The following is an 18,231-nucleotide window of genomic DNA, read 5'->3' on the forward strand; positions in this document are numbered from 1 at the left end:
TGGCGGGGGGGGATGTTCACACCGCAATCCCTTCTCCTCCATTCTCCTCTCGGGATCCTGGGCACGCATGCACACGCGCCCAGCATGAGTTTTAAGCCACCGGGTCCGGGATGCGAACCGCAGTGGACTCCGTGGGAGTCCAGCGACATAGCCATTACGCTAACTGCTGGTTCCCAGGCCTGCTCTCTCTTGTGAGTGTGAACACCCTCTGGCAATTAAAACAAGAAAATAGGCCAAGAGAAAGGATTCATGAATTACTGATTAAAGTGGTTCAAAAACTTATTCTTTTTGTAGACTACAATTGATGCTCTGATTTGAACATAGTATACAAGAGTCCAGGCTTTAGTCTATAGACAAACTACCTCTAATCAAATCCTGCCTCCACCTCTTTTTTTAATACTCATTAATTCTAGTTGCAGTTACTGGTTAATAAATATCTATAATCCACAATTTCTCATCTGTAAAGTGGAAATACAAGGGGAATTACTAAGACTAAATGAGACAGTGCATAAAGAGGGCTTACCACAGTGTAAAACATGTGCTAAATATTTCCTAAATGGCAGAGGTTTTCACTCAGCAAATATTTAAGCTGAACTGATCTTATACCAGACACTGGTCTTAGATCCTGACAGTCCAGGGATTAGTGATCCAAAGCCTGTTCTCATAGAGCTTATACTCTACAGATGAAAAATAGACAATGAACAAGGAGATATTAGGAAATGATAAATACTGTGATGAAGAAGAAACAGGATAACGTAGTATAGACCATGAAAGTATAAAAGATCAGATGGTCTGGGAAAAGCCTCTCTTAGTAGTCACGTTTCAGATGATTCCTTTTTTTTTTTAAAATTAATTTTATTTGTTTATTATTTTGCTATAGAGTATGTGCACTCTTCAGAGTCAGACAGAGAGAGAAGAGAGAGGAAAAGTAAGAAACAAAGCCAGGAGACTTCAATTGGCCACGTGGGAGTCTAACGCCTCAACCACCAAGCCACCTACCAGCCCCTCAGATGAATCCTGAATGATGTGATGCCTTTTTTTCTTTTTTTATGTGCCTTTTATTATTTGTTGTGTTATATTCAAGGAGATTAGTACCTGAAAATGACCTTAGGAAACAATTCTGCATATTATGTTCCATATAATAAACCTCAAACACAAACAGCTAATGTTTACAATATTAGATGTGAATAGAGTAGGTCAAATGATACATTCGTCTTGAAGAATGTTAGTTTGAATCCTGAGTTTAAGTGGCTCAAACCAGAGGAACCATACTTTTGATAAACTCACCTCCTTTTATTTTTGCCCTAAGACTTTGTTACAAACATAGCTAATTCAAATTCTACAGATATTTGAGCATCAAATTTTGTATCAGAAAATAGTAAAATATATGAGAATAAGTAAACAGATTTTTGTTTTTCTTTACATTAACTTCTAGGATTTAAAAAATTGAATCTGTTATTTTAGTTGCATCTGAATTTTAAGAACATATTGAAATGGAATATTAAGGAATACTTTCCCAATCATTTTTCTCTTCAGGTAGCTGATCGTTTGTTTTCATCGTTTGGACAAGATATATTAGATGCTCTCTACTGGACAGCAACAGAACCTAAAGAAAGAAAAAGAGCCCACATTGGGGTGATTCCTCACTTTTTCATGGCTGTTCTCTATGTCTGTATCCTTTTAGGCTTATTATAAAATCCAGTAGTCAATGTGCATTCTACCTTACTTTATTTGGTTAACCATTTTATGGATTTAAAGATGCATTGGAGTGTCAGGAAAGTCATGATGTACCTTTGCATAGAAAACCAGAAAAATTCATCATGACTTTCCTGACAACCTAATAAATGTATATGTATATCTAAAAGATTGATGTAATTTATCTGCTTTCTTTTGAGAAATTGGTTGTAATAGAAATTGTAAATTAAAGAGTCTCATGTACTCACAACCCTTTGTACTGCTAGAAAACAGTTTTATTATAAAGGATTAACTTTTTCATACTTGCATTAGAATTTTTCTTAAAGGTTTATTTAAATCTGTGAATTCTTTGTTACAACCTTGGACTTAAAATATGCAAAATGCGGGAACCAGCAGTTAGTGTAATGGCTATGTCGCTGGACTCCCACGTAGTCAACCGCAGTTCACGACCCGGACCCGGTGGCTTAAAACTCACGCCGGGTGCATGTGCGTGCGTACCCAAGATCCCGAGAGGAGAATGGAGGAGAAGGGATTGTGGCATGACCATCCCCCCTGGGGGGTTATTTCTCACTTTCTGTCTCTATGTCTCTCTCTGTCTGTCTGGCGAGCGCATGCGCCCTATAGTGAAAATCTCTCCAAAAAAAAAAAAATACGCAAAATGCATCTAGAAGTAAAATGCAAAATTAGTTGGGAAGAATTTTGGAGGTTATGTGTATACACATTCCTGTGTGTGTTTCTGATTAATTTTTTTCTTTTGGAGAATAAATGCTTTATTGTATAAACTGTATGCATGTGTATGTTTACCCATACATAATGTATTAATATTTGCAGACATATACATACCTACCCTAAAGTTCCATTCGGAGTCAGGATACAGTCACAGGACCAATTTATATTGTTTTCTTACTGTCTTTGAAAGAGTGGCACTTGAAAAATTGGATTAATACTTGAGAAATTAAGTGACTCAGTGGGTGAGTATCTCTGAGCATAAAAGCTCATTCCAGTTTTAATGAAATAAGATGGTTACCAATCTAAGATATAAATGAACTATTTTGTATGCAGTGTAACTCTGCATCTTTTAGCTATCTTCAAAATGACATGAAGAATCTTAATTATCAGACATTTCTTATTGTCTTATATTCCATGTTCCCTGAAGAACCAGAGAAGAAAGTTACTTCCAGACTAATTTTATATTTATGTTTTTGTCTTTTTTTAATTTAATTTTCTTTCATCTATTATTATTATATTATTTTTTGATTTGACCAGAGAGAGCTTATGTTCTTTTCTTATTTATTTTACAAGTTATCTTAATTCAAATTCTGTATTTTCAAGTCTCTTCTTTCAGACTTGACATATTTTATTGAAATTATTTTACAAACTTTTTTTAGGGCCTATTTCCCAAGCACTGTGCCAATTCCAGAGATACAGTAAAAACAAAATAACCCTTTTCTGAAAGACTCACAGTCTAAATAGATACATGGAGGTTCATTTCTGCTTCTGTTTCATATAGATTGCATATATCTATCCAGTATTGCTGATAGGGAAACTATGAAGATGATATGATACTTATATATGCCTTGATTTAGAAAGCATAGTCTTTTCCCCAATTATTCAGTTTTGAAATTTTATAGTATTATCTACTAATATGAAAACAGACTTGTTTTTTCCTTGACAAACTGTTAGTTTTGCATGCAATTCTTATAATGGTTCAAGCAACAACTCTCAACGTAGCTTTTAACTCACACAACAAGTCACTGCTTACTATCATGATGTCGAATAATGTGAGTATGGGATTTTATTTTATACCTTTGAGATTATACAAGGCACTTCAATATGGCAGTATTCTGGATGATATAAAATTCTTTGTTCTATATGTTATTTATGTTCCAGGGAATTTTTTATGTAGCATTTTAAAAACTTTTATAATAATGAAGAACATATTTCTGTTTACTATTTCAGTTTGTTGAAATTAAAGGAAGTGTTTTCAAGAAGTTTGAAAAGAACAATCTCTTTCAAATGTCAAACAGTGGTATGTATAATTAAATGCTACTTGCAGTTCTGTTTAGAATTATTTTGCAGTGCATTCTGAAACCTTAATGTCAACATTTCCTGTGGGCCACTGTTTCTTTGAGTTAAGCTGTGCTTTCTCTAGTGCTATCAACATCTTTACCAGGTTTCCTTATTATCTTTAACTATTATAATCTTAAGGTGTTTAAGACTTTTTAAAAATTAAAAATTCAGGAACCAGCAATTGCTGTAATGGCTATATCACAGGACTCCCATGTAGTCGACCATGGTTCAAATCCTAGACCCAGTGGCTTAAACTCATGCTAGGCACGTGTGCATGCGTTCTCAAGATCCCAAGAGGAATGGAAGAGGATTGCAGCATGACCATCCCACCAGGGGGTGATTTCTCACTTTCTGTGTCTCTGGTGAGCACAAAAGCCCTATAGAAAAAAACCTCTCCAAAAAAATAAAAAAAAAAATTTTTAAATAAATTAAAATTCATAGTTGCATATCATTTTTTTCAGAAGCTTCCCATTAGTCCAGAAATTTCTCTGAAGCACATAATATTACTTCTCTATTTTATAGATTTAGAAACTGAAATACAATTGACAGATAGTTACTTAGCTACTAAGAGAAAAGCTCTGGTCGTAAATGTCAGGTTGTCTCAGGTCATTTCACTTAGACCTTATTGCCTACTTTGTAATTATAAGCAGTTTGAAGGCAAAAAACATCCCTGGAGACATCGTCCAACATAATTATCAGAGCAACATAGTGTGGTGAATCTCAGTATGTGGTTCAAGGAACCATCATGAGGGGTCCCTGAGACCTTTCCAGGAAGTCCATAAATCCAAAACTGAGTTCATATGAACATGAAGACAGTATTTGTCATTTTCACCAAGTTGATATCACACTAATTATGAAAGCTGAGGTGTAGTGCGTTTATGGCATCCTTGCGTGATTCAAGGCAGATGGAAAAGGGAGCAGGGACATCTGAAAGAACCTGACTTGATAATATCCTCAAATTGATGAAGGGCTGTCAAGGGGAAGGTGGTCGGGGTTAGTCTCAGATAAGAGACCTACATGGCTCATCTAAAGCAGCATTTGTCTGAGTTTCAGTACTCTTTTACACTCTTAAAAGCTATGGTGATCTCAGAAGACTTTTATTCATATGAGTTAGGTCTGTCACTGTTCACCATATTAGAAATCAAAAACTGGGCAGAATCCCTTGCCTGGTTGTTAAAGCAGCCAGATCCCATGTGGCCAACTACATGATTCAAATTCTTTTCCTGACACCTTGAAAAACATGCTAGACATGTATGTGTGAGTACCTCATATCCTCACAGGATAGAGAAATGGAGAAGAGATTATAGTGTGACCATTCCCCACTGGAAGTTGCTTTCTCCTTCTCTCTCCCATTGTTTCTTTCACATGTAAGCACATTCATCATCTGGCAAATATTTTTAAAAAAAGAAATTAAAACTGAGAAAGTTTTTTTTTTTTCATGACAGTGAGAGTGAGTGATGCACCCTTGACAGGGTCTCACACCACGATATACCCCTTTAAGCCTTCCAACCAGCCATACATACTCAGTTTGTACAGATCAAGCCAGGAACTGAACCTCAATCTTTCATGTATCTTCCAGCTTTGCAGGATGGTGTATTACCAGTGTCAGTGTTGGACCACAATAGCTGGGCCTGATTAACATTATTGAGATGAAAATTTTTACGTATTTTATGTTTTGATAATGTGAACTCTGTACATTCAGCAAGATCTTTCAGGAGTTAGGTTGATCTGACTTAGCTCAGAATGACTGATGTGTTAAGGAGATAAAATAGTCACTCGTTTCATATTTAAAATGCACCTGGCTATGCGACCAAGATAAGCTCAAGTTTTTGTTTTGTTTTTTAAATAATTATTTTATTTAAATTTTTAAATTTATTTTAATTTGACCAGAGAGGGACAGAACAAGAGTGAGAGAGAGGGAAAGTGAGAAAGCAAGTCACCAGGTCTGGGACTTGAACCACAGTCAGCCATGTGGAAATTCAGCACCCTTACCCACCATACCACTTGCCAGCCCCATAAGCTCAAGTTTTAAAAGTCAAATCTTTGTTCTACAGTATCTGTGTAGAACATTGAAATGTAAACAATATAAAACTAAATATACCAGAGTAAAACAGTTTAGTATTCATGAAACAGTGCCTGGCATGTTTCTCAAGCCACCAGGGCAGGGATTCCTACTGCAATTGATTGTGGTATTTGGCTCCCTTAACCATGGGGTCTGCTCTCTTTATCTTAAAACTTACTATCTTTAATATCCTTAATATTATAAGATTAGATTTATTTACTAGAATATATTAATTTGTATTAATCTAATTTCTGTTTAAAATAGTCTGCTTTTCTAAAATCTACTCTGCCTTAAATATTCCCCTAATGAGATGAGTTTTGGCCCAGCCAGAGTGGTGCAAACAGCTAGGACCATATGAGAGGTCTCGGATACAAACAGACCTAAAACGGTTTGGGTACAGTGGCATATGCCTATAACCCTAGCTAACTGGAAAACTGAGGAGGAGAATTACAAGGGGGAGACCTTGTCAGAGAAAACCTATCTCTTTCCCCTTCTCTGACTTCTGTGCCCTTGCTGTTACACATGTGCACATGCTCTCTCCTGTTAAAAAAAAGTAAAATAAAAAAATCCCCCCATCTTATCAGTAGCCTTAGAATTTAAATGATCACAGATTATTTCCTCTATGCCAATAACTTCGTCGTGCCCAAGAATAAGGTATATTTAGTTTAAATACTGCAATTACTGTTTGTTTTATGATATCAGAGTTCATAAAAGTTACTTTGTTTGGGCCAGCCTATGGCCTGGTAGTTAAGGGATCCAGATTTCATGTCCAGTTTGAATCTCAGTCCTGGTGGCTTCAAAAACACCCCTTTCTCTTTCTGGAGAGTGTATACACCCGGCCAAGAAAAAAAACATTACTGTGTTTTAAATTCTCTTTTTTTTTTTTTTTTTTGGAGAGGTTTTCGCTATAGGGCGCGTGCGCTCGCCAGACAGACAGAGACATAGAGACAGAAAGCGAGAAATCACCCCCTAGGGGGGATGGTCACGCCGCAATCCCTTCTCCTCCATTCTCCTCTCGGGATCTTGGGCACACACGCACACGCGCCCGGTGTGAGATTTAAGCCACCGGGTCCAAGACGCGAACCGCGGTCGGCTACGTGGGAGTCCAGCGACATAGCCATTACGCTAACTGCTGGTTCCCACATTCTCAAAGCATTTTGTCTCAATAAATCTGTATCAAACTAATATCATAATAGTGTTATATACCACATGACGATGTTTCAGTCAGTATTGGATACATATATGATGGTGAAACAATAGGCTATATTAATTCCATAGTTAAATGTAGGTAGATAAAGTAGAATATTATGTCCAACACTGATGGGAATTATTTTAGGGCAGGTTTTTCTTAGTTTCCTTTAACCTGTATCCTTTTTGAAATCACAAAAAATAAACTTCCAACCTAGAACAAGTTAAAACATGTACACTTGGAAACTCCACACATACTGCTTCCATTTGTGTTATACCTTACAAGGGGATATATCTCTGCTCTTCACCTTGAGATTCACTGTGCTTGAGCTTACACCTAAAACACTGTTTCTTTCCCCTTTTTTTGAGGGGGGCATTTTTGCTATAGGGCATGTGTACTCACCAGATAGAACAACAGAAAGTGAGAAATCACCCCCCAGCGAGGATGGCCATGCAGCAATCCCTTCTTCTCTGTTCTCCTCCTGGGGTCTTGGGTATGCACACCCAAGCGTCTGGCATAACTTTGAAGCCACTGGGTTTGGGTCTTGAGCCATGGTCGCCCATGTGGAATTCCAGTGACGTAACTGCTAAACCATCTACTGGCTCTAAAAACATACTATTTCATAAGGAACAATTTTACAGTTTCATAAATAGAAAAGCAGTTTGTGCCTACCAGGTTTCAAGGGAGCTCAGGTTTATCACAATTAAGAAGCTGAGCTGCCCTGGAAAAGAAGGTCCCAGCAGCTGGCTGAAACAGTTAAAGGATTTAGGGAAGATAGATGGTAAAGGCCATCTCACTTGTAGAAACCAGGGTTTTGCTGTCAAACAAAATTCTAAATCATTTTGCTATAGCATAGTAGGAAAAGATGGAAATAAGAAAAGAACAGCAAAGACAGTCCCATGAAGGATGTGAAGGAGAAATTGAAATACAGATACCTTGTAGAAGGTATCCCAGTTGAGTGGCATGGGTGAGGCCCAGAATTGAGATAATTGAATAGTATGTACATGACAGGAGAATATATAAAAGCACTTGAGATGGTTTGCTGTATGAGTGATTGTTTCTAGCACAGCCCCTACCGGTACATAGACACACACAGATGTGCCATGCTTACGACAGAGTTTATTTCATCTCTTTTTTTTTTTTTTTTTTAAAGGTTTTTGCTATAGGGCAATTGTGCTCACCAGAGAGACAGAGGGGAAGTGAGAAATCATTCCCCAGGGGAGGGATGACCATGCCACAATCCTTTCTTCATTCTCCTCTAGGGATATTGAGCATGCAGGGCCATGTGCCTGGCATGATTTTCAAGCCACTGGACCCAGAATTTGAACCGTGATCTGCAATGGGAATCCAGAACCTTGAACACAGTGCCAACCTGCTGTGCTGGCCCCTCATTCCATTTCTTAATTTCTTTCTTTTTTTTGGTGGGGGGGAGAGATTTTTGCTACAGGGTGCATGTGCTCGCCAAACAGACATAGAGACAGAAAGTGAGAAATCATCCCCCAGATCTCCCAGAGGGGATGGCCATGCTGCAATCCCTTCTCCTCCATTCTCCTCTTGGGATCTTGGGCATGCACGCACGTGCACCTGGCGTGAGTTTTAAGCCACCGAGTCCGAGACACGAACCGCGGTCGACTACATGGGAGTCCGACCACATAGCCATTACACTAACTGCTGGTCCCTCTTAATTTCTTATCATGGACTCTTTTGAGAAAATAACAGCTTAGAAAGTAAAATTCATAAGCTGCTCAGGAATTCAGTTATTTGCTTTTATTTATTATTTATTTATACAATAATTTTTTCTCATAAAAGTTCTACCAAAAATATGTTTTTCCTTAACTTAAAAATATAGCTTCTGAAAGCAAAAATTTTAATTGTTATAATTTGCTACACATTTTATAAATAGCAGTGGAAAGAAATTAACAGAAGGAATTCAATTTTAAAATTTAGTCATAGTCATTTTAAAAGCTTGACTTTGGGGACCAGCAGTTAGAGTAATGGCTATGTAGCTGAACTCTCCCATGTAGTCGACCACGTTTCAAGTCCCAGATCCAGTGTCTTAAACTCGTGCCGGGCGCGTGTGCGTGCGTGCCCAAGATCCCTAGAGGAGAATGGAGAAGGGATTGCAGGGTGACCATCCACCCTGGGGGGTGATTTCTTGTTTTCTTTCTCTCTGTCTCTGTCTTTCTGACAAACGCATACACGCTGTAGCAAAAACCTCTCCACAAAAAATGCTTGACTTTGTCCTTTAATAAGTTAAAAGTGGGATTCTTGCAGATTTTCTTGTTAAAGGAATTCCTCTTACAATCTTTGGTGCTCATTCGTTACTGCATAGTACTGAGCTAAAACCTTTTTCTTTAGCTTTTTGATGGCAATTTCATTGTCTGGGCTCTGCTTCAGAACTGCTTTAATAGTTCCCTTCCAGTTGAATTTACCTTTTGCAGGAGCCTCGTGGTCTTCTGTTCTCCACCATTAGAATGTCCTGGGCCACCTTCTTTTTCTTCTAAGTATCTGTTTTAACGTCTGAATGTCTGTGCTTTTTTTCCTATAGCAATTTTGGTCTCTTCCTTGGCACCGCCCTCTCTGGAGCCCCACCTCAATCTGCTGCCCCTTCCCCTGCAGACGTGCCCTTGTTCCTCTTCTTCCCACTCCTCTCTCCTGACCCATTGGCCAAAGGGGCTTCTTGCCTGCCAGCTTCTAGTCCTGCCTCCTGTCCCTTTTTTTTTTTTTTTGCGCTTCTTTGGCTTCTGACTCCTTGAATTTTTCTGGTGGTTTTCTCTCAGTATTTTATTTTCTTTTTTCCTGTTCTTGCTGTTCTTTCTTTCTCTCTCTTTTATTCCACTTCACTTCTGCTCACTCTTCCGTGGTGTCATTTGCCTTGGAGGAGCGGGCCTTGGTGGAGACTTCTGTGTGTGGATCTGCACCTTCGTTGAGTGGTTGTTGATCTTGCCCCTTATTGATTGGCTCACTGCCAGAAGTTTCAGAAAAAATATTCCACACCTGCTCCAGAATGGATTAATTATGAACTTCTAAACTGTTCTTCATCTCTCTGAAATTTTACCTTTTTCCTTGGAACATTGTCAAAGCACTAATTTGCTCTAAAAGTTCTCTCAACTTTGGGGCTGACATTGGGTTTCTTTGTTAACTCATTAATTTTCTGACTCCATGCTTGCTGTTTCATGTCGCCTTTATATGTTTGCCCTCATTGCCTTTGCCACCATACTTCTGATCTTCACTTACTCATTTCATGCGGTTTTTGTAGTCAACAGCGCTAGAAATCTTTACCACAGTCATGCAAGAAAGGCATTCACAGTTTCTGTAAATAGATATATGGTTTTCCACTTTTATTTTCTTCACTGAATCACCACATGCATTGCATGTAAAAGATACCACTTTTAGCTAAATGATTAAATATTCTCTAGCCAAGATAGGCTTTAAGTCTTGTCCTTGCAACCAGCACCCGCCAATGTCTCTGCTAGCCATGGGGAGCATGTGGAATCCCTGTTACCCGCCCAGCGGAGCCTTCACCTCCTTCCAGGGCCTCTCCATGTTGAATTTACTTGTGAGCCACCCTATTTGTTTTTATTAAATTCATTTGGACTTGTTTTAGAGTAGACAGTTATTAACTTTTGATAAATATCATAAGGAAACCTAATTTGGGGTTGTTACTTTTCCCCTAAATTCCAGCTTAAGAATACTGCCCTAAGAAATGCTGTTCTAATACCAGTATTCTCTTAGCTAAGGACTCATCAAGTCAATACTTGAGTACTTACTATTTACCAGATTTGAAACAGTCTGGAATACAGGAATTTTATGTTACCCAAAGTCTTGTATTTTACTCTCTGCTTCTATTTTTTCTCCTTTTATAAAAACAGTTGTCGTATGTCCCCCAAAGACCATTGGAGGAATCTAATTACCCAGTCTGAGCAGTTTGATTGTTGATTATTTTTTGGAGTTTGTAGAAATTATGGTAGGAATTTCCACTTATTGTGTCACCTAAATAGTCATGACATATTTTTTCATGTTTTTCTATGTGTCATGACTTTTCCGACAAGCCAATATGTTGTCAAAAGAAGTCAAAATGGAAAAAAAAAAAAAAAAAGAAAGAAATGAGTTAGAAATATAGCCCCAGCCTATATTTATACACATTTATAATAGTATAATAATTCTGTGTTCCAACCAAAAGTAATAATTATTTTATACATGCACTGTAGTGTTATTATATTATTTATATGCACTATGATTCTTATTATGAATTTTTTTTCAGATATTAAGGAACGATTCAAAAAAAAAAAAAAAAAAGAAAGAAATGAGTTAGAAATATAGCCCCAGCCTATATTTATACACATTTATAATAGTATAATAATTCTGTGTTCCAACCAAAAGTAATAATTATTTTATACATGCACTGTAGTGTTATTATATTATTTATATGCACTATGATTCTTATTATGAATTTTTTTTCAGATATTAAGGAACGATTCACAAATTATGTGCTTTTGCTAATAGTGTGTCTAAGAAACATGGAACAGTTTTCTTGGAATCCAGGTAACTAGCTCTTAAATGTATTGTCTTGGGGCCAGCCGGTAGAGTAGTGGTTAAGTGCTCGATTCCCACCTGACAGCCATAGTTCGAGTCCTGGGACCTAGAGGCTTGAAACTCATGCAAAGTGTGTGTGTGTATGTGTGCCCAAAATCCCAAAGGGAGAAGGGATTGAGGCATGGCCATCTCTGGGAGGTGATTTCTTGTTTTCTGCCTCTCTAGTGAGTACATGCGCCCTAAAAGCAAAATCTCTCAATAAATAAATAAATAAATGGTAGTCACATATAGTCTACAGAATAATACTCAACCCTAAAAAATCAAGACCCTGGCATTTGATAGAAAGCAGTAGGATATGGAGGATCTATTGCTGAGTGACGCAAGCCAGGATATGAAAGAAAGATATTTTATGTATCCACTTAATATATACCGACTACCCACTAAAGTGGGTATATATTATAAATGGTAGAGATAAAAATATTGGAGGACATAAAATCAGTGAAAATAGTTAGTGATGAAGACAGTGTGGAATGGGGTGGGAGAAGAGAAGAGTATGGAGAAGGATAGCAAGAGAACAAATAGAGAGGCATGACCTTAGTAGGACACAGAAATGTTTTATAACCTGTTGATGATAACGTGTATAGTATTCTCAACTGGATTGGTCAGAGAAGTATTTCATGTTGGGTAAAGTCTTTTTATAAGCAAAATGATAAATAGTGATTGAATGTTTTAAAAATAATTGGAATAATCATAATAGTAATCTGGAAAAAATAATGAAAAGCTACTTGATGGTGATGGAGATTTTAATGTCTTTGTATTGACTGACATGCATGGTATTCCTTCTGGAAAAAGAAATGTAATACACTGTAAAGTTATATGTGATTCAATGTAATATAAACAAGATAATGATAACTTAAATTTTAAAAGTAATGAGAATAAGAATCTAGAAAAATAAGGAAAAGCTACTTGATGATGATGTGAATAGTAATGTCTTTGCCTTGACTGATATGCATGGTAATCCTTCTGGAAAAAGAAATGTAATGCACTGTAAAGATATATGTGATTCAATGTAATATAAACAAGATTATGATTAATAATAAATTTTTAAAAGAAAAAAAAAACATGTTGTCTTATATTGGATTGTCAGAAAGTCATGACATATTGTTGCATAGAAAAACAGAAAAATACATCATGACTTTTCCGACGACCCAATAGTTTTACTGATAAGCCAAAATCATTCTAGCACATGATAAAATGAGTGTTTTGGAGAACTTCAAAAGTCTTTGACTGTTCCTCTGCTCAGGTTATGCAAACACTCATTTCAGTAGAGCGTCTTGATTAGGTTTCCTGTGGTATGATGACATGCTATCATTTCCTAGAAGCCTCACACTGGCTGAACTGTACCTTCAGCTTGGTGAATGGGCCTGCTAGTCCAAACTCCTAAGTCCCTCTGGTCCCTCTGTTTTTGTTTTTGTTTTATTTTAGGGTTTTTCCATAGAGCATGTGCTTGATAGAGAAAGACACAGAGGGAAAGTGAGAAATCATCCCCAGAGGAGATGACTATGCCACAATCCCTTCTCCCCCCCTTTTTCTGTATGCACACATGCCTGGCATGATTTTCAAGGCTCTGGGTCCAAAACCCGAACTACAGTCAGCCAAGTGGGAGTTCAGTATCTTAACTACTATGCCACCTGCTGGCCCAGTAAGCCCCTCTGTTTTCATATTATTATTTTTTTATTTTATTTTACATTCAATCACTGTATGTCATTATAGCTTACAAAAATGAGTTTTCCCAGCATGACTACACTATATATTAGTCCAAAGATATTTCCATACCATTTTATTATTAACAGATAATTTTCCATGTTTGTATCCCTTAAATATTTTGCTTCCGGAGGAACCAGCAGTTAACGTAATGGCTATGTCGCTGGACTCCCACGTAGTCAACTGCGGTTCGCATCCCGGACCCGGTGACTTAAAACTCACGCCGGGCACATGTGTGTGCGTGCCCAAGATCACAAGAGGAGAATGGAGGAGAAGGGATTGCGGTGTGACCATCCCCCCTGGGGGGTGATTTCTCACTTTCTGTCTCTCTGTCTCTGTCTGTCTGGCGAGCGCACGCGCCCTATAGTGAAAAAACCTCTCCAAAAAAAATAATAAATTTTGCTTCTGGGACCTGCAGTTAGCGTAATGGCTATGTAGCTGAATTCCCATGTAGTTAACTGCGGTTCAAGTCCCAGACCTGGTGGCTTAAACTCATGCTGGGTGCGTGTGTGTGCGTGCCCAAGATCCCAAGAGGATAATGGAGTAGAAGGGATTGTGATGTGGCCATCACCCCTGAGGAGTGATCTCTCTCTTTCTATCTCTCTCTCTCTCTCTCTCTCTCTCTCTCTTTCTGGCGAGCGCACATACCCTATAGCAAAAATAAATCTCAAAAAAATAAATAAATAAAAATAATATTTTGCTTCCTTCTTTTTTCCATTGATTCCCTTCCTCTCTCCCTCCACTATTTACCACCCTCCTCCCACACTGTCTCTAGTATCCACAGTTGTCCTCCGTGCTTTTACACCTTCCAGTCTTTCAGTTTCTTCCATAGAGCACAGACATTCGATATATATTGAGAGGAAACATACAGTGCCTCTCTTTCATAATCTGGCTTGCTTTCTTTAGCAGTAAATCCTCCATATTTGTCCAATTTCTATCAAATGCCAGGGCCTCATTGTTTTTTATGGCTGAATATTCCTTAGTGTGTATGTGCCATGCATTTTCAATTCATTCATCTGTTCTTGGACTTTTGGATTGGTTCATGTCTTAGCAGTTGTGAATAATGCCACAATAAGCATGGATGTACAAGTGCTTTTCCAGCTGAGTGTATTCCTATCCTTGAGTAGATACACAAGAGTACAATTGCTGGATCACATTGTAGTTAGTGTGTGGTGGTTGCCTAAAGGTAGATTGTTTTCTGGGTTGACCAGAGGAAACTTGCAGTTCCCTAATATTTGTCTTTTACCTATTCATTCCTCACTAATTAGCATTTTGAATAGGGAAGAAATGAAAGATATATAATATAAAGCAGTAAATTTTATTGTTTATATGTATCTCTGATTCAAGACTGAGAGGAAGTGGTCAGGGTCCCCTAAATTTCCATCATTCATTCAGCAGACATTCCCTGAGTAAATGCTGTGCACAGTCACATGCTAAACAAATATAAGAAGCAGTAAGATATTTGCAGATGTCACAGCCTAATAGAAATAGACAGGTAATTATAATGCTGAAGTGAGTTAGATAGGAAATAATCACCTGCTCTAAAATAATTCAGAGGTGTTTTTTCTTTTTTTCTTTTTTTTTTTTTAATCTTACATTTCTGACATTTTTTCACAATCTTTTTTTTTAAGGTCTTGCTTTAGGGCACCTATACTTACCAGAGGGGAGGTGGCGAGAAATCACCCCCCAGGGTGATGACCACACCGCAAACCCTTCTCCTCCAGTCTCCTCTTGGAATTTTGGACACACACATACATGCCTGTCATAATTTTCAAGCTATTAAGTCTGAAACTCAAACCACAATCAGCTATGTAGGAGTTCACTTTAATCACCACCTGCTGGCCCCTCACAACCTTGTTCTTAAGAGGCAAGACCATGTTTTGCATTTCACTTATTACTGCTAGTATCATGCATGCTATACATTACTAATAAATTCTTTTTCATTTTTTTTTCACTTATTGCTAGTTTTCAGGTACCTGTGAAAAATTAGAAACAGTTATAAAATAGGTAACTGTTGTTATATAGATGCCTGTTAACTCACAGTGGGTTTATATCCTGTTAAACCCACGGTAAGTTAAGTTGAAATGCATTTAATATCCCTAATCTACCAAACATCATAGCTTAACCTAGTTACTTGAAATATGCTCAGAACACTTAGACAATAGTTTATAGTTGGGCAAAATCTAACACAAGCCTATTTTGTAACAAAGCATCAAATATCCTGTGTGATTTATTGAATACTGTACTGAAAGTAGAACACTGAGTGATTGGGTTTACTTTAAGTACAGTGTCTATTGAATGTGCATCACTTTCATACCATTATAAAGTTGGGTGGTCTGTATATGCTCATGGAAATCTTGGGTTGTCTGAAAAGTCATGCCGCATTTTAGCATAGAAAAACAGAAAAATATGTCATGACTTTTTCCGAAGACCCAGTATAGTTCCAGAAGTTATTTTCTTTTAGAAACTGTAAGATCAGTGTTCGCTTCGGCAGCACATATATTAAAATTGGAACAATACAGAGAAGATTAGCATGGCCCCGGCACAAGGATGACACGCAAATTCGTGAAGCATTCCATGTTTTTACAGATCTAGAATCACAGTTCTGAAATTCTCTAGTATTGTAAGGTTCCCTAAGATTCTCCCCTGTACTGAACCACCTGTTAATAAGGAGATACTACTCTTCAGACACCTGAATAAAGTAAACCTCTGGAGACCACATTACTAAAAACAACAGAAGAGATACTTTTGCATAGGTTAATTTATAGCAAAAGGGAAACGCATTGCTCCTAAAAGGTATTCAAAAGTGAATACATCTTCCAGTGGCAAGAAGTAGAAGAGCCTCAGGTCTGAATAAACCAGAAAATATGTCTCCATCTAAGGAAACGAGTAACTCCCCTTCATCTCTCTTAAAATCTGAGGACGTTACCAAAATGTCAGACAAAGAATTTAGAGCATTCATGGTGACAAAACTCTATTAGTCAGAACAGAAAAGACAATGAACTACAAAAGACTGGGAAGTCCTTCCACAATATGAAAGAAGACATGGACACTCTGAGAAAGAATCAGATGGAACTATTAGGGATAAGTCTGTAATACAGGAAATCAAAAACTCTCTTGAAAGTATTAAAAGTCAATTAGACCATGCTGAAGATCAAATCTCCAGTGTAGAAGATAAAACCTCTGGCCTACAGAAAACCACCGAAAAGATAGAGAAAATAACAAAAAGGCATGAGAATAATATGCGAGAAATATTAGATTCCATGAGATGCCAAATATCAGAATATTGGCATCCTAGAAGGTGAAGAAACTAATAATGGCATGGAAAAATGGGTACAAGACAAGGACGCCCAATTATTCCTCTCCTTTTCAGTATAGTACTGGAAGTCTTTGACAATGCAATCAGAAAAGAGGAAAAAAATAAAAGGCATTCAAATAGGAAAAGAAGAGGTGAAACTCACTCTATTCGCAGGTAGCATGATTGTGTACATAGAAGACCTAATGGTTTCCATGAAAGTTTCTGGAAGTAATGCACAAATACAGTAAAGTTTTAGTATACAAAATCAATATACAACAATCTATGGCATTTCTATATACGAACAACAGGCAGACTGAGATAGAACTGAAAAAAGTTATTCCATTTACCGTAGCCACAAAAAGTATAGGCACTTAGGAATAAATCTAACCAAGGAACCTAAAGACCTCCACGAGGAAAACTTTTAGAAGCTAGAAAAGAAATTGAAAATGACACAAAAATGTGGAAGGACATCCCATGTTCCTGGATTAGAAGAATTACTATAATCAAAATGGCAATTCTACCCAAATTAATCTACATATTTTATGCAATGCCAATCAAAGTAAAAGACACATTGTTCACAGATCTAGAAAAGACGGTCATAAAATTCATCTGAAATCATAAAAGAGCGCGTATTGCCGAAGCAATTCTACACAAGAAGAGTTGACCAAAAAATATACTACAAAGCTGTGGTAATCAAAATTGTACTGGCACAGGGATCGAGCCGGCCAGCAATTCCGGACACCAGGCGGACTGAGGCTGCAGGCCCGACCTTTCTGAACCTCCTCACATCCCCACCGTCCTTCCTCCTTGGACCCCAGGTTGGTTGCCTGGGACTTTAAGGCGAACCCCCACCCCACCCCACCCACAATCCGAATCGAGCTGGCCAGCAGTTCCGGACACCAGGCGAACTGAGGCTGCAGACCCGATCAGCCTGGTACTGTCACTCATTGTCTGATCCTTTTCCACAAGCCTTTGGACTGTTTGAATTTTGGTGATTTGAGTAGCGCGCGGCGTACGCGCCGCTCGATTTCCATTTTGTTTTTCTTTGCTCTTGGGGTGTTGCTTATTAGGTCAGTTGAAGGCTCACCAGTCCTTAGAAACAGCGAGGACTTTGGGCCATCCAGGGCTAGTGGCAACAGTTAATGGTAACTGTGAGCAACAGGTAGGCCAACCATAAGAGAAATCATCAATTTTCTAAGCCTGTACAACTTTTAAGAATCAGAGATACCTTAAATAAGTTAGGAAGAAACATATAGATTACCTGATGACGAGGAACAATCGCAGAGGCTCAAGAAATATGAGCAACCAACAAAAGGCCTCTCCCTCAAGGGAAATCATCAAGCCTAAATCACCCACAGTTAATACAGTGGACGTCGTGGACATGTCTGATAAGGAATTCAGAATATATGTAGTGGCCAAACTAACTGAGATGGAAGAGAAAAGAGACAAGGAGCTCTAGGAGATGAGGAAGTCCTTTAATGACTTGAAAGAAGAAATGGATACCCTAAACAAGAACCAGATGGAACTTCTAGGTTTGAAGAATGTGATACAGGAAATCAAAACTTCCCTTGAAAGCATTAAAAGTAGGTTAGACCAGGCAGAAGATCGAATCTCTAA

General features: G+C 37.9%; 1 protein-coding gene, 1 non-coding gene and 1 pseudogene across 2 annotated transcripts in view; 2 read left to right on the top strand and 1 right to left on the bottom strand.

Moving 5' to 3' along the window:
* TAPT1 (transmembrane anterior posterior transformation 1) overlaps positions 1–18,231 on the top strand; it is a 92,574-nt gene that overhangs the window by 45,647 nt on the left and 28,696 nt on the right. The window contains exons 7-10 of the mRNA XM_027770446.1: positions 1,537–1,672; positions 3,379–3,476; positions 3,655–3,724; positions 11,481–11,561. Of these exons, the coding sequence (XP_027626247.1) occupies positions 1,537–1,672; positions 3,379–3,476; positions 3,655–3,724; positions 11,481–11,561 (385 nt within the window). The remainder of the gene's footprint in view (positions 1–1,536; positions 1,673–3,378; positions 3,477–3,654; positions 3,725–11,480; positions 11,562–18,231) is intronic.
* Positions 9,230–10,562, bottom strand: LOC102477956 (cell growth-regulating nucleolar protein pseudogene; annotated as a pseudogene).
* On the top strand, positions 15,795–15,901 carry LOC114007188 (U6 spliceosomal RNA). The gene has a single exon (XR_003548814.1). It is a non-coding gene; the product is annotated as a U6 spliceosomal RNA (small nuclear RNA).

This window comes from Tupaia chinensis, unplaced genomic scaffold, assembly GCF_000334495.1.
Source record: "Tupaia chinensis unplaced genomic scaffold, TupChi_1.0 Scaffold000138_1, whole genome shotgun sequence".
NCBI classification, from domain to species: domain Eukaryota; kingdom Metazoa; phylum Chordata; class Mammalia; order Scandentia; family Tupaiidae; genus Tupaia; species Tupaia belangeri.